The 26351-nt window shown below is 40.8% G+C and overlaps 1 protein-coding gene across 1 annotated transcript in view; it reads left to right on the plus strand.

The window, feature by feature from the left end:
- The window catches only part of LOC126278687 (cohesin subunit SA-2-like), a 381965-nt gene extending 358837 nt beyond the window's left edge, over positions 1-23128 (plus strand). Inside the window, exon 21 of the mRNA XM_049978948.1 lies at positions 22770-23128. Coding sequence (XP_049834905.1) covers positions 22770-22899 — 130 coding nt within the window. The 3' untranslated portion in view covers positions 22900-23128. The remainder of the gene's footprint in view (positions 1-22769) is intronic.
- Positions 23129-26351: the final 3223 nt, after the last annotated feature.

Raw genomic sequence — 26351 nt, forward strand, 5'->3', positions numbered from 1 at the left:
TGTGCCTAGAAAATTCTAATGTAATAAATGTTCTGTCCCTCTCTGAACACAATCTAACAACAGGGATGGAGAAGTTAAATATTATGGACTATAGAGTAGCATCATTTTTGTGTGAAGTTCTGACATACATAGAAGTTCGACACAAAGTCATAGCATATTGAAAGAAACAATTTTATGTAGATAAGAATCTAGAACCATATGCTTGTGAGTTGTTACTGCAGAGAACTTCTGTGGTAATTATAACGGTCTGCAGTTCCCTCTTCCACTCCTGAATGGCACATGGAAAGCGTGAGTGTCAGTAAGCCTCTTTATTAGTTCTACCAATTTTCTCATCATGATCATTTTGCAAGAGGGAAGAAGTAAAATGTTGTCTGACTGTTCTTGGAAAGTGCTCTCTTGAAACCTCTCCATGATGCACAAGGCCTTCGCGTTTACCACTGCAGTTTGTTGAGCGTCTCTGTAATGCTCTTGTGCAGACTAAATGATATGATGAAACACACCACTCTTCATTGGATCTTCTCTATCTCTTCTGTTAGTTCTACCTTGTAAGGATCCCAGATTGATGAACGGCTTCCTTCTTGGATGAGTTACATTTCTGTAAGATTCTTCCCATGAATCTCACTCAGTCTGACATGTGCTTTTCCTACTATTTGTTTTATATAGTCATTTCACTTAAGGTCACTCTGGATAGTTACCCTAGATGTTTTATGGTAGGTACTGTTTCCAGCAACTTGTTCAAAATGTGTGTGAATTTCTAAGGGACCAAACTGCTAAGGTTATCGGTCCCTAGCCTTACGTGGCCATTCCGCTTGTCATCAATAGTGCAGTTATACATTGGATTTCTTTCCCTACATATGTGCAGTATGTTACGTTAATTTACATCCAGTGTCAATTGCCAGAGCCTGCACCATTCATCAATCTTCTGCAGATCATTTTGCAAATCAGTGCTGTCTTCTAGCATTGTTGGCTTCTTCTAAACAACCACATAATCATCAAACAGCCTTAAAAAGCTTCCAATGCTTTCTACTAGATCATTTATATTTGTTGAAAAAGTACCAGTCTTTTCACACTTCCTTGGGGTAATCCAGAAATCACCTATACATCTGTCAATTTTGTTCCATTAGAGTGACTTGTTGAGTTCTGTCTGGTCTGATACTCAGTAAACTCATATTTTTTCAATAATCGGCAGTGCAGAATGGTATCAAAATGACTTCATGATGCCAAATAATATGGCATCAACTGGAGCAGCGTTGTCTGCAATGCTGTGGATATCTCATGGAGGAATGGAACGAGCCGAGTCTAAAAAGGTCTCTGTTTGCAGAATCCATGCTTATTTTTATAAAGACTTTTGTTCTCCAAAAACATCATATTACGTGAGCACAAAACATCTTCCATGATTCTGCAACAGATTGACGTCAACGTTATAGAATGATATATGCCTATAATTATGTGCGTCTATCATATGAATCATCTAGAAAATGGAGATGAACTGCACTCAAGTTTCAAACAGTATGCATGAGCTTGAAACCAGTCTGAACACATCTGACTAAGCAAGACTGATGAAAACAGAATGAAATTTTCACTCTGCAGAGGAGTGTGCACTAATATGAAACTACCTGGAAGATTAAAATTGTGTGCCAACTGAGATTTGAACTTGAGACCTTTGCCATTTGCAGGCAAGTACTCTACCAACGGAGCTACCCAAGCACAACTCATGATCTGCCCTCAGACCAAGGTCCCAAGTTTGAGTTCCAGTCCAGCAAATGGTTTGAATCTGCCAGGAAGTTTCATATCAGCTCAAATTCTGCTGCAGGGTGAATTTCATTTTGGAAACGTCCACCAGGTTGTGGCTAAGCCACATCTCCACAATATCCTCTCTTCTTGGAGTTCTAGTCGTGCTAGTTTCGCAGGAGAACATCTGTGTAGTTTGGAAGGCAGGAGACAAAGTACTGGTGGAAGTAAAGTTTTGAGAACAGGCTGTGAGTCAGGTTTCGACAGTTCAGTTTGTAGAGCACACACTGTGGGACAAAGGTCCGGAATTCACTGGCACAGTGGAGTGCTGCAGGTTAGATGGAGGGCAGGCGAGAGGTGGGGAGGGGAGGGGGCATAGTGGAAAAGGAGAGAAGTAAAAAGACCGGGGGAAATGGTGGAATGAGGGCTTTGTAGTGCTGGAATGGGAACAGGGAAGGGTCTGGATGGGTTCAGGACAATGACTAACACAGGTTCAGGCCAGCCAAGAGGGTTATGGGAACATAGGATATATTGCAGGGAATGTTTCCACCTGCAAAATTCAGAAAAGCTGGTATTGGTGAGAAGAATCCATATGGCACAGACTGTGAAGCAGTCATTGAAATGGAGGGTGTCATATTTGGCAGGGTGCTCAGCAACAGAGTGGTCCACTTGTTTCTTGGTCATAGTTTGTCGGTGGCCATTAATGTGGACATACAGCTTGTTGGTTGTCATGCCCACATACAATGTAGCACAGTGGTTACAGCTTAGCTTGTAGATCACAAGACTGGTTTCACAGGTAGCCCTGCCTTTGATGGGATAGGTGATGTTTATGACAAGACTGGAGTATGTGGTGGTGGGAGGATGCATGGGCTAGGTCTTGCATCTAGGTCTATTACGGGGGTATACACCATGAGGTAAGGTGTTGGGAGCAGGGATTGTGTAGGTATCGATGAGTATATTGGGTAAGTTCGGTGGACAGCAGAATACTATGTGGGAGGGGTGGGGAGTATAGTGGGCAGGATACTTCTCATTTCAGGGCACGATGAGAGGTAATCGAAACCCTGGCAGAGAATGTGATTGAGTTGCTTCATTCCTGGGTGGTACTGAGTTATGAGGGAATGCTCCTCTGTGGCTGGACAGTGAGACTTTTGGAGTTGGTGGAAGGCTGGAAAATAAGGCAGGGGAACTTGTTTCTGTTCAAGGTTGGGAGGATAATTATGGTCTTGTACAAAAACAAATCTCCCGCGCCTTATCTTTCCAGTCTCCCACCACCTCCCAAAGTCCCACTGTCTGGCCACAGAGGAGCATTCCCCATGTAACTCAGTACCACTCAGTACTAGAGCAACTGAATTACATTTTCCGGCAGGGTTTCGACTACCTCTCATTGTGCCCTGAAATGAGAAATGTCATGTCTACTACCTCATGGCTCATACCCCTGTAATAGACCTAGATGCAGGACCTGTCCCATACAGCCTCCCACCACCACCTACTTCAGTCTGGTCACAAACATCACTTATCCCATCAAAGGTAGGGCTACCTGTGAAACCAGTCATGTGATCTACAAGATGATCTGGAAATCACTGAACTTCATTGCATGTGGGCCACCGACAAACTGTGGCCAAGAAACAAGTGGACCACCCTGTTGCTGAGCTCCCTGCCAAACATGACATCCATTTCAGTGACTGCTTCACAACAGCTTTTCTGAATTGCACAGGTGGTAACTTTCCCTATAATATATCCCACATTCCTGTAACCCTCCTGGCCTCAACCTTCGTTAGTGATTGTCCTCATCCATCCAGACCCTTCCCTGTTCCCATTTCAGCACTACACAGCCCTCATTCCACCATCACACGCAGTATTTTTACTTTTCTCCTTTTCCGCTACCTCCCCCCCCCCCCCCCACTCCCCCACCACCTCTCACCCGCCCTCCGCCTAATCTGCAGCACTCCACTTCCGCCACCCCTACCCTGCTATCCCTCCCCTCCCTACCCCAGCCTCCTCCTTACCCCCACCCAGTCGCCACTCTCATCACGCACTGGTGCTGCTGCTCGTATTGTGGCCTCAGGAGTACGTCATTGTGTGTGTGTGTGTGTGTGTGTGTGTGTGTGTGTGTGTGTGTGTGTCATCTATTTTTGACAGAGGCCTTACTGGCCAAAAGCTTTATTTGTGACAGTCTTTTTGTTGTGGTGATCTGTGACTCAGCGTCTCTGATATATGGTGAGCACCAACTTTCCTTTTCATAACATTGTTGCACAGCATACAGGCAGACAGTGAACAGAGGCTACCGACTGGCAGCTCTGAACATTCGAACTACTCATCTGTAGTGCTGCAGGCAATGAAAATCTACACCACTGAAACTATTATACACACAAAAATGTATGCAAGAAAAGAGAAACTACCTCTGAGGGCAGTAATAATAATAGGGTCTGTACACCTAACAATTTTTTTTTTTTTTTTTTTTTTTGCCAAGGTAAACTGATGCAAGTCATTTGAAATTCTGAGAAAAATAGGAGTAAACTATAAGGAAAGGTAGATTGCATACAAAATGTATAAGAACCAAGAGGAAACTATAAGAATGGAAGACCAAGACTGAAGTGCTTAGATTAAAACTGGTGTAAGAAGGGTGCGGTTTGTTCAATCTATGCATCGAGGAAGCAAGGATGAAATACAGTAAAGTTTTAAGAGTAGAATTAAAATGTAAGATGAAATGACATCTATGATAAGATTCACTGATGATATTATTATCCTCATTGCAAGTAAAGAAGAATTACATGATCTGTTGGCTTGAATGAACAGTCTAGTGAATGGAGAATATGGATTGAGAGTAAACCGAAGAAAGACGAAAGTAATGAGGAGTAAAAGAAATGTGGTTAGTGATTAACTTAACATCAAGATTAATGTCCACAAAGTTAACGATTCTGCTACCTTGGAAGCAAAATAAAATATTACAAATTAGGGAAGGAGGACAAAAAAGCAAACTAGCTAAAGCAAAGAGGGGATTTCCAGCAAAAAGAAATCTACTAGTATCAAATATCAGCCTTAATTTGAGGAAGAAATTTCTGAGGATGTACATTCGGAGCACAGTATTGTATGCTAGTGAATCAAGGGTTGTGTGAAGGACATTCTCCAAAGAATTTGTAAATAAAAGAACATTGAAAACACAGACAAGAAGAACGGATAGATGATAGAGCATCTGTTAAGATGCCAAGGAATAACTTCCATGGTACTAGAGAGAACTGTACAGGGTAGAAACTGCAGGGGAAGAAAGAGATTGGAATACATCCAACAAATAATTGAGAATGTTCAGTACGTGTGCCATTTTGAGATGAAAAGATTGTTGCAGGGGAGGAAGTTGTGATAGGCTGCTTCAAACCAGTCGAAGAACTGATGGGAAAAAAACTACACTAGTGTGCAAACTGAAGGATGAAAGTAACTTTCACATAATGTGTCACTGCCAAGTAACAAAGCTCGATGAAAGGACATTGCGTAGCAAGACATGCTATAGTATAGGAGAGAAGGCGATGAAAGGCATATGCAATGAGATGAACAGAAATGACATTTTTATTCAAAGACAATAGTTACGGCTAAGTTGCTGCAATTTGTGATGGTCCCCTGGACATTACAAAAAGCAGGACATGGTTATTAACAGGGTGTGTGATAAAACAGGGATGGCTATGCATGCATGCATTGCAGTGTGCTCCCATACTGGCCAGAAGTTTTCTAAGGAGTTCTTGTGGTAGGGCATTCCATTTGTCCATCAGCATGGTTGATAAACTGCTGGATGGTCGTTGGTGCATGTGTACATGCTGCAATTTGCCTCCACACTGCACCCAACACATGCTTGATGGGATTTAAATCAGGAATATCATCTAGAGCTCCTCCATCTGTGCTCTTCGATGTAGCCATGCATTGTCATACATAAGAAATGAAATTAGGGCTGAATGCACCCCTGAAAAGGAATATGGTCTCACAACAACACTGGTGAGTGTACTGGTTTCAGAGAGTTTGATGTCAGTATGTCTATGCAACATTATGCCTCCCCACACCATAACACCTGGAACACCAAAACAGTTGTGTTTGACAATGCTGCTGAGTGCATTATGTGTTCCACTTCTTTGCCATATGCATCCAGAATCACTACTCAGACTGAATCAGCTCTCATCCAAGAAGAGCACGCAAACCACTCTGTGTTGCTCCAGCCTCTGTCCTGTTGTCTCCGTTGTATTGCTCCTTGATTGACATGCCGTGTATTTTCCCAATACTTCACCTGCCTTGTGTTGCAGAGAGAGCCCCATTTTATGCTATACAGTATCACGATTACCTCAAGCCATATGACGTCCAGCTTTCCATGCATGACTTCTGGCTACATGCTTCCACACTTTCATTCATTTCCATTGAGTCGTTAATATGTTATGTTGCTCGGTCTAGCTCGTCGTTTTGAAGAGCTGTGTACATCCATACTCTGAAAAGCACTGTGAAGTTCATGTAAAAGGATATTTCTCATCAGACCAGTTTTTGGGGCTTAACATTTGAAGTACAAGAAAAATTATTGCTTAAACACTTCTGTGCTTTGTAATTAGTCTAACTTTGTCTCCGCAATCCCTATGGAAGCAATATGTAGGATGTTGCAGTATATTCCTAGATTCATCATGTAAAGTTAATTCTTGAAATGTACAAAATAGGATTTCAAACGATACCTTGTGTCTATCCATCAAGCTTTGCCAATTGAGTTCGGTCAGCATCTTCATGACATTCTCCCACGGATCAAACAAACCTGTGACAATTCGTGCTGCCTTTCTTTGTATATATTAAATGTCCCCTATTAGTCATATTTGGTATGAGTACCACACACTGTAATATTCTAAGATGGATTGCACGAATGTTTTGTAAGCAATCTCTTTTCTGAATTGATCGCATTTCCTGGTATTTTTCAAATGAATCGAAATCTGCCACTTGCTTTACCTAGGATTGAGCCTATGTGAGCGTTTCATTTCACCATCATAACACCCAAGTATTGCTTAAGTTGACCAACTCCCACTGTAACTCATTGATATTGTAGTCATAAGATACTACATGTTTTTTTCATTTTGTGAAATGCACAATTTTCTGTTTCTGAACCTTTAAAGCATGTTGCCAATCTGTATACCACTATGAAATCTTATCATAATCTGACTAAATATCTGTGCAGCTTTTTTTGCGCAGCGCTGTGTTATAAGTGACTGCACCATCTGCAAAAAGCCTGAGGATACTATTAATATTGTCTGCCAGTTCACTGATATACAACATGAACAGTAAGAGACCAACACATTTCCCTGGGGCTCACCTGAAGTTACTTCTGTATCTGTTGATAACTCTCTTTACCAGATGATGTGCTGCATATTCCCCACCAATAAATCTTCAATCCAGTTACAAATTTTGCTTGGTGCTCCACAAGAGTGTACTGCTGATGATAAGCATAGCATTGGTACTGAATGAAATGCTTTTCAGAAATTGAGAAATATTGCATCTACCTGAATGCCTTGGTTTGTGGCTTTCAGGATGTCATATGAGAAAAGTGCGAATTGAGTTTCACATGATCAGTGCCATCTTGTCTTCATTCGAATGAAAGTGTTACACATTGAAAATGGGTGCCACGGAAAGGGATTCATGTGTGAGTGTCCTGAATGGTTTGCCTGAAAATTTATTTGGGCAGATAGTTACAGCAGACTTCTCTTTTATGAGTAAGTTAATGTCAAAAAGGGAATCGGTGATGATTAGGCTGCAGTAGCATCAATGACTATGGGTATATATGAAATGTTAAAAAAGGTAGAAAATTATATTTAGTTAGCAGGAGTGACAAGATACGATTGCAGGGTATCTAATTAGTGAGCATCAAATATTCAGCTTTATAGAAGATGTGGAGCACAAATGGACAAAATAAAAAAACTGTACAGTATGCTTTAGTCAAGCATGTGTAGAGCAAAGTTGTTGGCAATGGATGAGACTCACTCAGTAGCCATGTTACAAAGTTATTGCAACAGCCCCGAGAGCTTCATCTTAGATTTAAGCAAAGTCAAAGTACAGTAGACTAACAGAAGTCGAATGAAGCAAAAATAAGTGTGAAGAGAGTGATAGAAGAACCATTCAATAAATATCAAAATAAAATTTTGCCAAACAGCTGACTAAAAATCCCAAAAAGTTTTAGTGTTACAGAAAGTTAGTAAGTGGATCAAAATCATCAATTCATTCTGGCATTGAAACAGGAGAGGACAGAGGGAAGATCGAAATACTGTATTCAGTGTTCCAAAATTGTTTCAGTGCGAAAGATCATAATATGTTTCCTCCTTTAAATCATTTCACATATTTTGAATTGGCAGAGTTTTAGATAAGTGAAATCAGGTAGAACTGCTAGAAAGTAGCTGGACCAAATGAAATACCTATGAAGTTATAGATTATGCAAAAGAAGTTGCTCACCTCACCCCCTAGAAGTAGTTTATCGTAGATCACTGGAACAGTGAAGTGTACCTAGTGATTGGAAAAAATACCAGGTCATACCAATTCCAAAAAAAGACCACCCTATAGATAACATAATTATAGGCATATTGGCTGATAAGTCCAGCATTGCTCAGTTACATTTTATTAGAAGCAAAAACTTACATGTACTCCTGCAGTAGACTGAGTGCAAGGTGATCCTGTACAGTTTCTGTGTTCTGGGTGCAACTGCTTTGTGTGTCTACGGTGTGATTTTATAAACATATCTGTGGCAACATCGCATTATAGCTCTGTTGACAGTTACTGTCTTCACCTACAGCAATTTTTGTTCTGCAGTTGAAAGCTGTAAAAAGTGCTACCAGGTGTCAGGAATTTCCGTAAGCTGACTTGACTGTAGGGGAGACTTAATACTAAAGAATAAATGTATTAAAACTTGGTGTGGCATTTTTTTTCCATGCATTTCAGTGTCCTTGATGTCATATCTCCTGATCCATGTGTTACACATTGGTGTAATTTTGTACGTACATTCAATGACCTGTACTGTCTGCAAAATGTATTGAGAATAAAGTTAGTAGCAAAGAAGTAATAAATTTAAATGTGATGCACAGTGCAGCAGATTTCCATGCATCTCAGTTTTCATGAGTTCATATCTCCTGGTCTCTGTAGGGCACCCTAATATAATTTTGTAGGTGCATTTAGCAGCATATCTGGATAATGTATGCAAAATTTATTGCAAGTAGAGGTAGTAGCACAAAAATAATAAATTTAAACATTAGATATGATGTGACAAATTTTCACACATCTCATTGTTTATGATATCATATCACATGAACTGTGATAGGTAGGTAGGTGGTTCTTCTACATCTACATCTACATTTATACTCCGCAAGCCACCCAATGGTGTGTGGTGGAGGGCACTTTATGTGCCACTGTCATTACCTCCCTTTTCTGTTCCAGTCGCGTATGGTTCACAGGAAGAATGACTTTCTGAAAGCCTCCGTGTGCACTCGAATCTCTCTAGTTTTACATTCGTGATCTCCTAGGGAGGTATAAGTAGGGGGAATCAATATATTCGATACCTCATCCAGAAACGCCCTCTCTCGAAACCTGGCGAGCAAGCTACACTGCAATGCAGGGCGCCTCTCTTGCAGAGTCTGCCACTTGAGTTTACTAAACATCTCCGTAACGCTATCACGGTTACCAAATAACCCTGTGACGAAACACGCCGCTCTTCTTAGGACCTTCTCTGTCTCCTCCGTCAACCCGATCTGGTACGGATCCCACACTGATGAGCAATACTCAAGTATAGGTCGAACGAGTGTTTTGGAAGCCACCTCCTTTGTTAATGGACTACATTTTCTAAGGACTCTCCCAATGAATCTCAACCTGGTACCCGCCTTACCAACAATTAATTTCATATGATCATTCCACTTCAAATCGTTCTGCACGCATACTCCCAGATATTTTACAGATGTAACTGCTACCAGTGTTTGTTCCGCTATCATATAATAATACAATAAAGGATCCTTCTTTCTATGTATTCGCAATACATTACATTTGTCTATGTTAAGGGTCAGTTGCCACTCCCTGCACCAAGTGCCTATCCGCTGCAGATCTTCCTGCATTTCACTACAATTTTCTAATGCTGCAACTTCTCTGTATACTACAGCATCATGCACGAAAAGCCGCATGGAACTTCCGACATTATCTACTAGGTCATTTATATATATTGCGAAAAGCAATGGTCCCATAACACTCCCCTGTGGCACTCCAGAGACTACTTTAACGTCTGTAGACGTCTCTCCATTGATAACAACATGCTGTGTTCTGTTTGCTAAAAACTCTTCAATCCAGCCACACAGCTGGTCTGATATTCCGTAGGCTCTTACTTTGTTTATCAGGCGACAGTGCGGAACTGTATCAAACGCCTTCCAGAAATCAAGAAAAATAGTGTCTACCTGGGAGCCTGTATCTAATATTTTCTGGGTCTCATGAACAAATAAAGGGAGTTGGGTCTTACACGATCGCTGTTTCCAGAATCCATGTTGATTCCTACAGAGTAGATTTTGGGTTTCCAAAAACGACACGATACTTGAGCAAAAAACATGTTTTAAAATTCTACAGCAGATCGACGTCAGAGATATAGGTCTATAGTTTTGCGCATCTGCTCGACGACCCTTCTTGATGACTGGGACTACCTGTGCTCTTTTCCAATCATTTGGAACCTTCCGTTCCTCTAGAGACTTGCGGTACACGGCTGTTAGAATGGGGGCAAGTTCTTTCGCGTACTCTGTATAGAATTGAATTGGTATCCCGTCAGGTCCAGTGGACTTTCCTCTGTTGAGTGATTCCAGTTGCTTTTCTATTCCTTGGACTCTTATTTCGATGTCAGCCATTTTTTGGTTTGTGCAAGGATTTAGAGAAGGAACTGCAGTGCGGTCTTCCTCTGTGAAACAGCTTTGGAAAAAGGAATTTAGTATTTTAGCTTTACGCGTGTCATCCTCTGTTTCAATGCCATCATCATCCCGGAGTGTCTGGATATGCTGTTTCGAGCCACTTATTGATTTAACATAAGACCAGAACTTCCTAGGATTTTCTGTCAAGTCGGTACATAGAATTTTACTTTCGAATTCACTGAACGCTTCACGCATATCCCTCCTTACGCTAACTTTGACATCATTTAGGTTCTGTTTGTCTGAGAGGTTTTCTTGGAGTGAAGCTCTCTTTGCTTTCGCAGTAGTTTTCTAACTTTGTTGTTGAACCACGGTAGGTTTTTCCCATCCCTCACAGTTTTACTCGGCACGTACCTGTCTAAAACACGTTTTACAATTGCCTTAAACTTTTTCCATAAACACTCAACATTGTCAGTGTCCGAACAGAAATTTTCATTTTGATCTGTTAGGTAGTCTGAAATCTGCCTTCTATTACTCTTGCTAAACAGATAAACCTTCCTCCCTTTTTTTTTATATTCCTATTAACTTCCATATTCATGGATGCTGCAACGGCCTTATGATCACCGATTCCCTGTTCTGCACTTACAGAGTCGAAACATTCGGGTCTGTTTGTTATCAGTAGGTCCAAGACGTTATCTCCATGAGTCGGTTCTCTGTTTAATTGCTCTTAACCCCAGATAAATTGTTGCCTGATAGTAAGGGATATGTTTACCAATTTTGTCTGAAATTTGTCTAGTGGTTTAAGGAGATGGGAGATATGTGTGTGTGTGGGGGGGGACAAAGAACACTCTCTCTCTCTCTCTCTCTCTCTCTCTCTCTCTCTCTCTCTCTCTCTCTCTCTCTCTCTCTCTCTCTCTCTCATAATGTGGATGTTGCTGAGGACAATGTGTTGTAGAATTATGTGACATGTTTTATGCACACAAATAATGTTCTTGGAGAATGAAAACCTTCTCTGTGAAAACCGGTGTGGATTCTGCAAACCGAGATCTTGTGAAACTCAGCTCACTCTATTCATCCGTGAGATCCAGAGCACTGTTGATAAAGGTGGTCAGGTTGATACTGCATTCTTCGATTTCCAAAAGACATTCAATACAGCTCTGCTCTGCCAACTAGTGAACAAAATTTGAGCTTACTGCATACCAGGCCGGATTTGTGATGGGTACAGGAGTTTCATGCTGACAGAACTGAACACATTGTTACTGGAACAAAATATACAAATGTATGGGTAATTTCAGGAACACCTCAAGGGTGTGTTAGAGGCCACCGCTATGTCCGGTTTATATAACAATCTAGCAGATACAATGGAGGCTACGTGAGGCTATTTGCTGATGTTGCAGTAGTCTATAGGAAAGTTGCAGTGACAGAAGACTGCAACAAAATGCAAGAAGAGCTGCAAAAGATTGACTGTTGGTGCTGGGACTGGTGATTGACTCTAATGTAAATTAATGTAACATATTGCACCTAAATAGGCAAAGAGATGAACTACTGTTTGAGTATATTATTGGCAAAGATCATTGCAAAAAGTAACTTATGTAAAATACCTAGTAGTAACCATCTAGAGTGGTCTAAAGTTGAATGACCACATAAAAAAAAATGGTAGGTAAAGTAGATGTCCAATTGAGATTCAGCGGGAGGATCTTACGAAAACATGACAGCCACGGAATAAGTAGCTTACAAGACATTTCTTCATCTAATTCTTGAGTATTGTTCACCTGTCTGGAGCCTTACCAAGTAGGATTAATAGAAGAGATAGAAAAGATCCAATGAAGGAAGGTGTGTTTTACCGCAGGATTGTTTACACGAGGGAGCATTATGGAGATGCTCAACAAATTCCAGTAACAGATGCTACAAGAGAGATGTTTTGCATCTCAGAGAGGTTTACTACTGAAATTTCAAGAGATTACATTCCAAAAAGAGCCTGGCAACATATGTTTTCCTCCCACAAATGTCTTTTAAAATGATCATGACAAAAAATTAGAAAAATTAAATGTTATATAGAGCTTAACTGACTCTTTATTTGTGGCACACACATTTGTGAATGGAACAGGAAAGGGGAAAAGGATAGTGGTAGTGGAAGTACCTGTTCTTACACACTATAAGGTGGTTTGTGGAATATAGGTGTTGATGCTCATGTTTTTGGAATCCACCCTGATTGGCATGGAGGTCTTTCTGTCTGAGGTACCGCATTACATGTTAGCTCTAGGATTATACAACGATTGACTGTCAAGGATATTGGGGGATAGTGTTGTCGATCACTTTTCTGGCCTGCTTGTTGACATGGATGGCCTATGCTTTCGACCATCCACTGGACATGGTTTTTTTATTCAGGGGATCTAGTAAATTATTGCCAAAAGAGGGGCTAACATAGCCATAAATCTGTTACCGAATCTGGTAGGGATTCTCTAGAGACGTGGAGCTGTGTTAAATTTGAATGATTTCAGCTGTTTCTCAATGCTGCTGGCACTAAAATCTATTTCACTCTTCGTTGCAGAGGTACGGGAATTAAATTCGGGCAATACTCGTGCACGAGTGTCTGGAAGATAACTTTGCTGCCAATAACTGATGTTACATATGACTAGAGGTTGTCTGAGTTTCGTGAAAGATCTTTCAATATTATTGTGCTATGACAGTCGTTGATCTCTTCATGCATTGTGCTCTTGACAACCATATGTATTTCATTCAGTTTCTATCTGTGTATAACCATAAGCTTTGTTTTACACCTGTTATGCAGTAGTATCTTTCTTAACCACTATCTTTATATTGACTATACCATGGACAGCTCCTCCCATCATGGACTGCGCTACTAGATAAACATGTATCCAGTACATGGTTAACCATTCTTTTGAACCTGAGTCATGCTTCTTTTATGTACTCCTGTACAGAGTTAAATTTTTCAGGTTCTCCATGAGGTATAACACTACTGCCTCTTTGTCTCATTTTCTGAATGTATAGAACTTTCTTCTTGTTGTAGTTATTATTTGTACTTTGGTAATCACTACAACTTCCTTATGTTCATTGATAGCAGTTTCAGGCTGGACTTGCTCAAAGAGTTCAGATCTATTTATTGCCACTTGATCCAATATAGTTCTATCATGAGTGGGTTTTCGAACTATCTGATCTAAGTAGCTTTTAGAGAAGGTATTAGGTACCGATTCACTGGATGCCCAACGCTCCCAATAGTAACAAAGCAGTAATTATCCCAACTGATTTTTTGGATGATTGAACTATCTTTCATTGATTACAATATGATGAACTTACACTGAGGGGACAGAAGTCATGGGATAGTGATATGCACATACACAGATGGTAGTAGTATTGTGTTCACAAGGTTTAAAAGGGCAGCTCACTGGTGGAGCTTCCATTTGTATTCATGTGGAAAGGTTTCAGACACGATTATGGCCGCATGGCAGGTATTAACAAACTTTGAATGTGGAATGGTAGTTTGAGCTAGGCACACGGGACATTGCATTTCGGAAATCGTTAGGGAATTCGATATGAGATCCACAGTGTCAAGAGTGTGCTGAGAATACCAAATTTCCAGCATTTCCTCTCACCACAGACAATGTAGTTGCCAAAGGCTTCCACTTAATTACTGTGAGCAGTGGCATTTTCATAGAGTTGTCAGTGCTAACAGACAATCAATGCAGCTTGAAATAATCACAGAAATCAATGTGGGACGAACAGCGAATATATCCGTTAGGACAGTGTTTCAAAATTTGGCATTAATGGGCTGTGGCAGCAGACGACCGATATGTGTGCCTTTGCTAACAAATGTGTTTACAAGGAATGGACTGAGTCCTCTGATCGAACTGAACCGGTCATAGACTGAAAACGATTATGTTCAGTTATTTGGAGACCATTTTCAGCCATTTATAGACTTCATGTTCCCAAAGAATTTGTATAGATTTATTTATTTAATTGTATGGCTACGTCACCCTGTCAGGCAGACCGTTCACTGGGTGCCGGTCTTTCAATTTGATGCCACTTCGGCGACCTGCAGTCGATGAGAATGATGATGAGGACAGCACACACCTAGTCCCTGGGTGGGGAAAATTCCCTGACCCAGCTGGGAATCAAACTCGGGCCCAGAGGATTGACAGTCTGTCACGCTGACCATTCAGCTACCGGGGGCGAATGTTTGTATAGATGACAGTGCGCCATGACACCAGGCCACAATCATTCGTGACTGGGTTGAAGAACATTCTGAACAGTTCGAATGAATGATTAGGCTACTGAGATTGTCCGACATGAATCCCATCAAACATTTGTGGGATATAACGGAGAGGTTAGTTCATGTACAAAATCCTGCACTGGCAACGCTTTTGCAACATGGAAGGCTGTGGATGCAGCATGGCTCAATATGTATGCAGAGGACTTCCAATGACTTGTTGAGTCCATGCCACATTGAATTGCTGCACTACGCCGAGCGAAAGGAGGTCCAACACTATATTATGAGGTATCCCATGACTTTTATGACCTCAGTTTATATACTAATGAACTAAGATTTTCTTTAAAGTTATTGATTACATTGGGAGTGGGGAGTGGGGAAATCTGGTGGTTGATAGAAGAATTTAATAGCAAGTTTAGACCAACCTCAGTGTATATACTAATGAACTAAGATTTTCTCTAATGTTTTTGATTACATTGGGAGTGTGGGGTGGGGAGTGGGGAAATCTGGTGGTCGATAGAAGAATCTAATAGCAAGTTTAGACCGACCCCTGATACTTAGTCTTGCACAAACAATCATGCATTCAAGTTCAGTTTTTGTCTCTGCAGATCTGAGTTTATTGTTTACTGTAGCAAATATACCACTTCCATTTATTATTAGCCTATCCTTTTGATATGCTTAAAATTTTCCCAAACGTCTGACTGCTATCACTTTCAAGTTTTAACCAGCTTGCTGTAACTAGGATTGTGTGAGTTCCACTGTGTTTTAGGAATGCTTCAAATTCTGGGACTTTGTTGTGAATGCTTTGACCATTAACCAGAGGGAGGGTGGAGGGCATTTCTTTGGATCTTGAAACACCTTGCATAAACTTCACAATCAGCCAACTACCTGGGTAGCCAGTCTTTGATGTGTAATGCTAACCTGACCAATTAAGGGGACTGTACAGACCTAAGCCCTACGAGATAAGTATAGGAAGTCGCAGCCTACCTCATCACAGCTTTATTTAAAAGTCCATGATTCATACCTTCCATTTGATTCAAAGGCAGAGATCCACAATCAGTTCTTGGGATCATTCTGAAGATTGTGAGCTGTGTTGAAATTCTGGGGCAAGACTGGTCTTCTCAACCTCCTTTGCTAGTGACTGAAATGATCTAAGTATGGCCTTGGAGCCCAGAGGAAAGGTATCATTTGTGCCAACAGGCACCACAATCTGCATTTGGTGTCAATTCTTACCCTCAGCAGCTGCTGGAACCATATTGAAGCAGGCACACTAAGTTCATCGGGTGACCCATCTAATCCCTTGCTGCCATTTACCTAAAGGGTACCATTAATCATTGTGTGTTCGAACTGGCGACGTTTTCTGTTTGCTTACCCTCAACACCGGACACAGCACATTTACCGACAGGTGAAATAAGTCTCACTGGTTCAGTTTCATTTTCAGTGGAAGATAGCACCTCGAACTTTTTGGTTTGGGGAAAGGTCTAATATTTTGTGTTCTCCTTGGCCTCTGTCTCCCCTGCACAGGGAACCTAGACCTACCATTGGCGTGCGACTTGGAGTCAAGTGGTCTAGTAGTAATAGATCATGTACTTGCTGTAGAAGAGGTGACATCCACGTGAGAGGATAGTAGTTTGGGTATCCCTGGTACATGAATATTGCTGAAACTGTATTAAGCACAAACTCTCCCAACGCTAGACAGTAGTCAGGATGATTATCAACTGCTTATGAACATAGACTAACTCATCCCCTCATCCCATGCTCAAGAAAAGCAGTATGAGACTGTATCATAGCTTAGTGCATACATAAGAGTAAATAAATAAGGCTCTCAGTGACCAGTGTGGCCTGAGCTCCCAGTTGGTGCACATCGAAAACGCAGAAAGGTGCGTATATAGCTTCTTTTCTGTGTTTACTTCATATATTCTTACTTAAATTGCATGTGAGTTTCGTATAGGAGGTGTAATTTCGAGTTTTAGTTACTGTAATCGTAAATTCAGGCAGATTGTAGTGCAGTCATTAGGCATTTGTTTTGTTTTGGTATGTCAGTAGCACTTGTCTGTCTATTAGTCTCTCAGTGACCAGTGTGGCCTGAGCTCCCAGTTGGTGCACATCGACAGTGCAGAAAGATACGTATATAGCTTCTTTTCTGTGTTTACTTCTTAGATTTTTACTCAAATTGCGTGTGAGTTTCATACAGGAGGTGTAATTTTGAGTTTTAGTTACTGTAATCGTAAATTCAGGCAGATTGTAGCGCAATCGTTAGGCATTTGTACAGGTTAGTTCATACATTTTTTGCGTGTTTCCCTTGCATTATCTAGGCATGGACTCATGTTTCAGTAACTGTTGTTCAACATCGATTAGAATGGACAGGGACTGTGATTGCTGTGTTACGATGAGGGCTGAGTTGGCATCCCTTCGCTCACAGCTGTAGGCGGCGCTGACTTCGGTCGTGCAGCTTGAGGCTGTTGCCAATGGGCACCACTGTGGGGAGCGGGACTTGGGTATCACGGGGATATCAAACTCGTCCCGTCTGTCCCCAGATCGGTCTGCCGCTGTGGTTGCCTCGGTTGCTGCCTGCAGTGGGGCTGAGCCCTCGCCTGTGGTTGATTGGGAGGTCGTTCCAAGGCATGGCAGGCAGCAAAAGACGTCCCCAGAGGCTGATCAGAAAGCCTCCCTGGTGCGTCTGACAAACAGGTTTCAGGTACTGTCTCTGGCTGAGCCAGATGCAGCTGCCTGCCCTGTTTCAGAGGATGATTCTCAGCCTTCAAGGTCCGGACAATCGCAGAGGGTGGGCTTATTGGTAGTTGGGAGCTCCAATGTTAGGTGCGTAATGGGGCTCCTTAGTGATATGGCAGCTAAGGAGGGGAAGAAATCCAGTGTGCATTCTTGGTGGAGTCATTCCTGATGTGGAAAGGGTCCTTCCGGATACCATGAACAGCACAGGGTGCAGCCAGCTGCAGGTGGTGGCACATATCGGCACTAATGACGTGTGTCGCTTTGGATATGAGGCAATTCTCTCTGGATTCCAGCGGCTATGTGATTTGGTGAAGGCTGCCGGTCTTGCTTACAAGATGAAGGCAGAGCTCACCATCTGCAGCATCGTTGACAGAACTGACTGCGGACCCTTGGTGCAGAGCCGGGTGGAGGGTCTGAATCAGAGGCTCAGACAGTTTTGCGACCGTGTTGGCTGCGGATTCCTTGACTTGCACCATAGGGTGGTGGGGTTTCGAGTTCCGCTGAATAGGTCAGAAGTTCACTACACTCACCTGGCGGCTACATGGGTAGCGGAGGCTGTGTGGCGTGGACTGGGTGGTTTTTTAGGTTAAAGGCCTCGGGAAAGTACGGGGTGGGCTGCAATCTCAAAGGGTGCATGGCAAATACAGGACGTGCTTGGACCAAGAAACAGTCGGAATTGTAATTGTAAATTTTGTAGGTGTGCTGGGAAAGTCCCTGAGCTTCAAGCGCTAATAAAAAGCACAGAAGCTGAAATCGTTATAGGTACAGAAAGCTGGCTAAAGCCTGAAATAAGTTCTGCAGAAATTTTTTGCGAAGTCTCAGACGGTGTTCAGGAAAAATAGATTAGGCAGAATTGGTGGTAGAGTGTTTGTGTCTGTCAGTAGTGGTTTATCTTGTAGTGAAGTCGAAGAAGATACTCCGTGTGAATTGGTATGGGTGGAAGTCAGGTGAATACAGGGTTATAAATACAAAATCAAATAGGTGGTGGAGTGTTTGTGTCTGTCAGTAGTGGTTTAACTTGTAGTGAAGTCGAAGTAGATACTCCGTGCGAATTGGTGTGGGTGGAGGTTATACTTAAGAGCCGAACTAAGTTAATAATTGGCTCATTCTACCGATCTCAGACTCCAATAGTTGCTGAACAGTTCAGAGAAAATTTGAGTCTCATAACAAATAAATATCCCACTCAAACGGTTATAGTTGGTGGGGACTTCCACCTTCCCTCGGTATGTTGGCAAAAATACTTGTTCAAAACCGGTGGTAGGCAGAAAACATCTTCCGAGATTGTCCTAAATGCTTTCCCTGAAAATTATTTCGAGCAGTTAGTCCACGAACCCAAGCGAATTGTACATGGTTGCGAAAACACACTTGAACTCTTAGCCACAAACAATCCAGAGCTAATAGAGAGCATCAAGACTGATACAGGGGTTAGTGATCACAAGGTCGTTGTAGCTAGGCTCAATACCATTTCTTCCAAATCCACCAGAAACAAACGCAAAATAATTTTATTTAAAAAAGCGGACAAAGTGTCACTAGAAGCCTTCCTAAGAGACAATCTCCATTCATTCTGAAGTGATTATGCAAATGTAGACGAGATGTGGCACAAATTCAAAGATATAGTAGCAACAGCAATTGAGAGAATCATACCTCATAAATTGGTAAGAGATGGAATTGATCCCCCATGGTATACAAAACAGGTCCAAATGCTGTTGCAGAGGCAACGGAAAAAGCATGCGAAGTTCAGAAGAACGCGAAATTCCGAAGATTGGCTAAAATTTACAGACGCGCGAAATTTGGCATAGACTTCAATGCGAGATGCATTTAACAGGTTCCACAACAAAACATTGTCTCGAAATTTGGTAGAAAATCTGAAGAAATTCTGGTTGTATGTAAAGTTCACAAGCGTCAAGACACAGTCAATACCTTCACTGCGCAGTGCCAATGGTACTGTTACCGATGACTGTGCTGCTAAAGCGCAGTTGTATTAGGTTCCTTTCATATTACGCTGATACAATAGATCCCTACTTAGCAATCATATACAACCGCTCGCTCACCCATAGATCTGTACCTACAGATTGGAAAATTGCGCAGGTCGCACCAGTGTTCAAGAAGGGTAGTAGGAGTAATCCATCGAACTACAGACCTATGTCATTGACGTCGGTTTGCAGTAGGGTTTTGGAGCATATGCTGTATTCAAACATTATGAATCACCTCGAAGGGAACAATCTATTGATACATAATCAGCATGGTTTCACAAAACATCGTTCTTGTGCAACGCAGCTAGCTCTTTATTCGCACGAAGTAATGGCCACTATCCACAGGGGATCTCAAGTTGATTCTGTATTTTTAGATTTCCGGAAAGCTTTTGACACCGTTCCTCACAAGCGACTTTTAATCAAGCTGCGTGCCTATGGGGTATTGTCTCAGCTGTGCGACTGGATTTGTGGTTTCCTGTCAGGAAGGTTGCAATTCGTAGAAGTAGACGGCAAATTATCGAGTAAAACTGAAGTGACATCAGATATTCCCCAGGGAAGTGTCCTGGGACCTCTGCTGTTCCTGATCTATATAAATTACCTGGGTGACAATCTGAGCAGCTCTCTTAGGTTGTTCGCAGATGATGCTGTAATTTGCCATCTAGTAAGGTCATCCGAAGACCAGTATCAGTTGCAAAGCGATTTAGAAAAGATTGTTGTATGGTGTGGCAGGTGGCAGTTGACGCTAAATAACGTCAAGTGTGAGGTGATCCAGACGAGTTCCAAAAGAAATCCGTTGGAGTTAGATTACTCGATAAATAGTACAATTCTCAAGGCTGTCAATTCAACTAAGTACCTGGGTGTTAAAATAATGAACAACTTCAGTTCGAAAGACCACATAGATAATATTGTGGGGAAGGTGAGCCAAAGGTTGCGTTTCATTGGCAGGACACTTAGAAGATGCAACAAGTCCACTAAAGAGACAGCTTACACTACACTCGTTTGTCCTCTGTTAGAATATTGCGTGGTGTGGGATCCTTACCAGGTGGGATAGACAGAGGACATCGAAAGTGTGCAAAAAAAGGGCAGCTCGTTTTGTATTATCACGTAATAGGGGAGAGAGTGTGGCAGATTGATACGTGAGTTGGGATGGAAGTCATTAAAGCAAAGACGTTTTTCGTCACGGCGAGATCTATTTACGAAATTTCAGTCACCAACTTTCTGTTCCAAATGCGAAAATATTTTGTTGAGCCCAACCTACATAGGTAGGAATGATCATCAAAATAAAATAAGAGAAATCAGAGCTCGAACAGAAAGGTTTAGGTGTTTGTTTTTCACACGCACTGTTCACAAGTGGAATGGTAGAGAGATAGTATGATTGTGGTTCGATGAACCCTCTACCAAGCACATAAATGTGAATTGCAGAGTAATCATGTAGATGTAGAACTTTAAACAAAGTCTGCTGAGTCTCTTTTAATTTTTGGGTCCAATATGCTGTAAGTATTGCCAGTTGCCCTTACAAACTGAGGTGACTAACAGCCAAATAGTGATATCTGTTACGACAACAGAAAACTTTGGGATAAAATGTACTGATTCCATGAAGTGTTTCTGAGGTTATAGTCACCCAGAAATAATGTTAATTTATGATAAATACAGGCAGTATACATGTCCATTAAACGAGAAAACTAAATGCAGTATGTTACTTTAGTTACGTACTACAATTACTGTAAATTACAGACGCCAGTTTAGTAGAAAATATGCAATGCCCAACATTTGAAACTCCCAAAAATTCTTGAAAACATAACATTTATTTGCCAGATGTGCACTGAAATCTGATGTGCATGATTCTTTTCTTTATTAATTAAAATTTTGTGAAGCACAAACACTCAAAAGCACACTCAAAAGCATCTGAAAATTCTCAAAAATGTACCATTTTCAGGTAAAAATACAATGAAATTAGGAAATCATTGTTTTTTAATGAGTTTACTGTTGCCAAAAGTTCCCAAAAAGCACAAATTAAATTTACAATTTACAATATAGTATGAGTTTCTTTGCAACACTTGCAAATGTTCCAAAAATAAATAATATACTATGATACACACAAGCCTTGACATAATCAATGAAGAAATATGCAAAAATGACACAAACAGTAAAATATTAAGACAGAAATTTTAAACATGTTGTATCTGGTGCATGCAATATGAAGAAAGGATACTGGATGGATTACCAACACTGATATTGATAATTGAATTGCTGAGTGTGTGTGTGTGTGTGTGTGTGTCTGTAAAACTATGGTACACTAGAATAATCTACGTTGAGTAACATCCAAGCAGAACCAAGTTTTTGTCCAAGGGTTCGACGACTTTGCATAGTCAGTTATATTTTAACATGGTAATTACATTTTATTTTGAAATGGTTGACTAAAGAGTAAATGAAACTGCATTCAGATAAATTTTGGGTCTGTTTTCTGTTTCTTTAATTTTTAATTCTATAGTTCAGTTTTGGGAAATAAATGTTGTATTTCATCTTTATTAGAGAAGTTTTTAAAACCAGAGCCTTTTCAATTGGTTAAACATTTGCCCATTGCAATTTTTAGCTTACTGTATACTAGGATTTCCCAAACTGTGTCCCATGGAGCACTGGTGTTCCCATGGAAAATGATTAAGAGCTTTGTGAAAAACCATCAATATCATGGCTTTTTTTCCTCCTCACCCCCCCCCCCCCCCCCCCCACCCGCTTGACATTTTGATTATTCTAATACTTATTTTTTTTTTTAAAAGAATTGATGTGATTTGTGTGTTATTAGTTTTGATTTAAAATTGAAGTAATTTTTTCTTCTTTTTAAAATTGTATTAATCTTCAAAATAAACTAGGTGCTTCATCAAAGTACCAGGATTCTCAAAGTGTTCTGTCAGAGGAAAAGTTTAGGAACCCTGCTGTGTACTGATTTTTGTATATTAGGGACAAAGTTACCTCAGTTAAGGGTAACATTGACCCAAAACAAAATTACAGGTTATTTCTGAAATATGGCAGCCATAATTTGATTTCATCATGTGTGAGTATTAGAGACTGATATGGAAAAAGATTCTACTAGTACAATTCACTTACACAGCAACAAGAAGTCGCAGTTGAACTTGTCAAAGATAAAAAATGCTATACAGCTGATAGTCTATCCAAACCACTGTGCTTAGTAGTGTACCTTGGCAAACTGAATGGCCTGATTTTGATTTGAATCTCTTTCAGGGGCACTTTGGAGGTGTTTACTCATCCTGCGCCTCAGCCAACAGCAGCAAGCACGCCAATGCCTCCTCTGTCTGTTACACCCAGCATTGAAGATACAAGTGTTCCTCCATCTCAGATATTAATGACCTAAAGAGCCTTTGGAAGTCATTTAGCGTAAGAAATACTGCTGATAAAGTTTTGCTGAAGTTCATAATTCATGATGCCCTTAACAGTTTCTATTGTACAAAATTGTGTTATGCAGTAAATATTCATATTAAGATGACGTGTTATTTAACTGCTGGTTACAAAAATAAAAATATCTGAATAACAATAACTTTACTATTGTTATACAAAAATCTAGTAAAGTTGGTGAAAAGCAACGTTTTATGTTTTTTAGTATGTGCAAAGATTATTATTGTGCAAAGTTAAGAATCAAATGCTGTTGGTAAATATGTTTTGCTATATTGGTCCATTGTAACCATTTCTCTACAGTCTCCATACATTGCTGGCCATTAAAATTGCATCTAGAAGGTGGCAGCATGCAAAAACTCTTGTATTGACAAAGTCTGATACCTGTTTTGCATACAAATGACTAGCATTTCAGTGCAACTTCACAAACTAAGTAAAGTTAGACCACCCAATTCCTTTATATAAAGAAAAATTATGCATTGGCTTTCTCATTCAGAAATTGTATTTTAATGTTGATTGTTGTTGAGAGATTGTGTTCTGCCTCATTTAAGAAGGAGAAATGTGTATCACTATGTGCCAGAAGTTCACAGCGACACAATTGTGGGGCACCAAGATCACAGTTTATTAGTCCATGTCGCTCCTTGTGTCGGCTGGAGCCCTGCAAGTATTATGTGGATAAGGAATTGATATTTTCAGAAGGATCTCAGACTGCTGAATGATATAAGTGTGATTGACTTTTGCTGAATGAATCATGTCCATTATCACCCAGTACTGTTATGGATCAGTTACACCATACACACAATGGCTAGTAATTACTCCGTTTAACTGAGATCCACACCACAAAATATTTTCCAACTGCACACTTAAAACTTTTCTCTTGTACATTGAGACTGTCTCCTTTATATTGCAATTCCTGTGCTGCAAGGTGTGTGATACACCATATCATATTTGCATAGTGTATTGTGTTGTTGTGGTTTCAAAGATGATCTTTAAATATGCTTCAAGTGCAAATGAAAAGTAAAGTTACCATTATTAATTCTTATAATGCAAGTGGATAGATAAAAAAATATACTCACCAAGCAGCAGCAGGAGAACATATACATACAAAAGTGTACAGGGTGAGTCACAAGGAAAGGTACATGCACTGAGGGGTGATAGCATTAGTAATTGTGAGTAAAAAATTTCTTATGGGCAAATGCAATGTTCCGAACATCACATGTAACATCACTTTTGTACGATTTCTGGAATAACTCGAAAGCCGCACCCTCCAGAAAAAATATGTAGAAAAAACACTTTTTTCCGGTTTTTGTAATCCAAAAAACCGCTTGCGGCGTAGAATCGAGTGCAAAGTAAGCGAAAGTTCTGAAAAATGTTGGTAAGTGCCGCCACAACTAACTTCTGCCGTCGAATATATGTAGCGCTACACAGGCATGCTTTGCAAGCTCAAAGATAAATACTGACGCCAAAACCAGTGCGTCAGTAAATAAATTAAAAAAAAAAGAAGACGAGTTTTTTTCTCTGCCCCGAGTTTCGACCACTGCATTTTCATACATTATCCAACGAAGTAAATACAAATTCCGTATTGTTCATCTTCGAATGTAGCAGCATTTCAATGAGCTACGAAAATACGACTGGGATGTTTGTCATAATGGCCAACTCTACGTTCTGAATTTTTTCCTCCCTGTGAGAAGAGATGGTTGCTAATAGGAACTTTTATGAATTGTGAATCACATGCAGTATTCTCTTCACCATAATATTAATACGAATATAAACATTTGCCATGTTTTCTTTCGTGTTTGCTGCTGTCGTTTAAATCCTGTCTGCCTAATAAACTACGAAACTAGTGTGAGACAACTGCAAACGCGGAAGAATATACATACCATGTCATGTTTATATTCGTATTATTCTTATATCTAATAGTGATACAGTCAGAAATGAAGCACGGCACTTGACTAGATTTTTAAATCTAAGATGACTCTAATTTCTGTGCAGAATTTACTAAAGAGCCGTCTGCAAAGATTTTCAAACGGAGAAAAATTTTCGCTAAACTCTCGTTCAGAACATCATCTGTCATACGCAGTTTATTATTTGGTTCTTGTTGATCATTATCAAAGAAAGCAGCAGTGTGACTAACAACAAATAGCTGTCTCCTGCTATTGTTTCGCTAATGTGACGATTCTTCTCTCTCTCTCTCTCTCTCTCTCTCTCTCTCTTGCGGCGGTAGCGCACACACAAAAGCACGCCATGCCGCGAGCGGCGATAGGCAGTAAACACTCATTATCAGAATGCGACAGACAATGCAGGACACAGTACAGTAATGCATTTTCAGCTTAGAGTGACGTAAACACCTATAACAAAGAGAACGGCACTTATCAGATCAAAGAAAAATAAGCAATCAATTCAAACCAGACGAAGCACGTGAAAAAGGAAGGGTACCTGTATAAATGCGGACGGAGCGCATGACGCATAGCAATGGCTACCTGGTAAAGCTTAACTGCTAAGATTACGACTCGAACCAAACTACTGTAGCTGTATCGTCATTCATTCGACCTAAATTGTTTCTCATATTACAATGGACCAACTTTGTTTCGATTTGGAGGCGCGGCCTAAAACTTTTATCTCCCCTTGAATTTCGAGTCTCATATTTCAGGTGCGGCTTAGATTCGGGAAAATTTTTTTCCTTTGATTTCAAGTCTCATTTTTCAGGTGCGGCTTAGATTGGAGTAAATACGGTATTCATGTTTCTCTAGGATTTATTTTGCTCAAAGACAGTGAATCTGACACAAAGCGACGTGCATGCGCTGTAGCTTAGGTACTCTTTGTAGTCCAATTTGCAGTAGTTTGCCGACCTGATGGAACACAAGTGTCCTGCATCAGACAATTCATCCCAGCTTCCTCTACACTTCCGTCATATGTTGTGCACAATAGCTGTGTTTGAATAACACAGAAAATAAGTAACAAAGTGTTATTACATACATTCTATCTCAGAAACCATTCGCAATAGGGCTTATGTCCATATCAAGTTTTTTGTTCAGAATCACTTATATTATCACCCCTCAAAGGGTGCACCTTTCCTCCTGACTTAGCCTGTATATGCAAGCTTTTGGAGCCATTGGCTCCTCCTTCTGGAAGAAGGGTTGAAGAGGAAGGGAGAAGGGTGAAGGAAAAGGACTGATGAGGTTTAGGAGGAGGGGCAGAGTTAGAAAAAGTCTCCCAGAACCCCGAGACTGGGGAGGCTTATCGGACGGAAAGAGAGGGTGAGAGACTGATTGGTGGGGGATGCACCGGATTTTTCTGTCTTCCTCATCCCATCCTGTAAGTGTCCATGCCTCGAGGTTCTGGATGACTTTTCCAAACTCTCCTCCTCTTCCTAAACAACACCAGTTCTTTTCCTTCAGCCCTCTCCCTTTCCCT

Source organism: Schistocerca gregaria, chromosome 6 (genome assembly GCF_023897955.1).
Source record: "Schistocerca gregaria isolate iqSchGreg1 chromosome 6, iqSchGreg1.2, whole genome shotgun sequence".
In the NCBI taxonomy this organism is placed as follows: domain Eukaryota; kingdom Metazoa; phylum Arthropoda; class Insecta; order Orthoptera; family Acrididae; genus Schistocerca; species Schistocerca gregaria.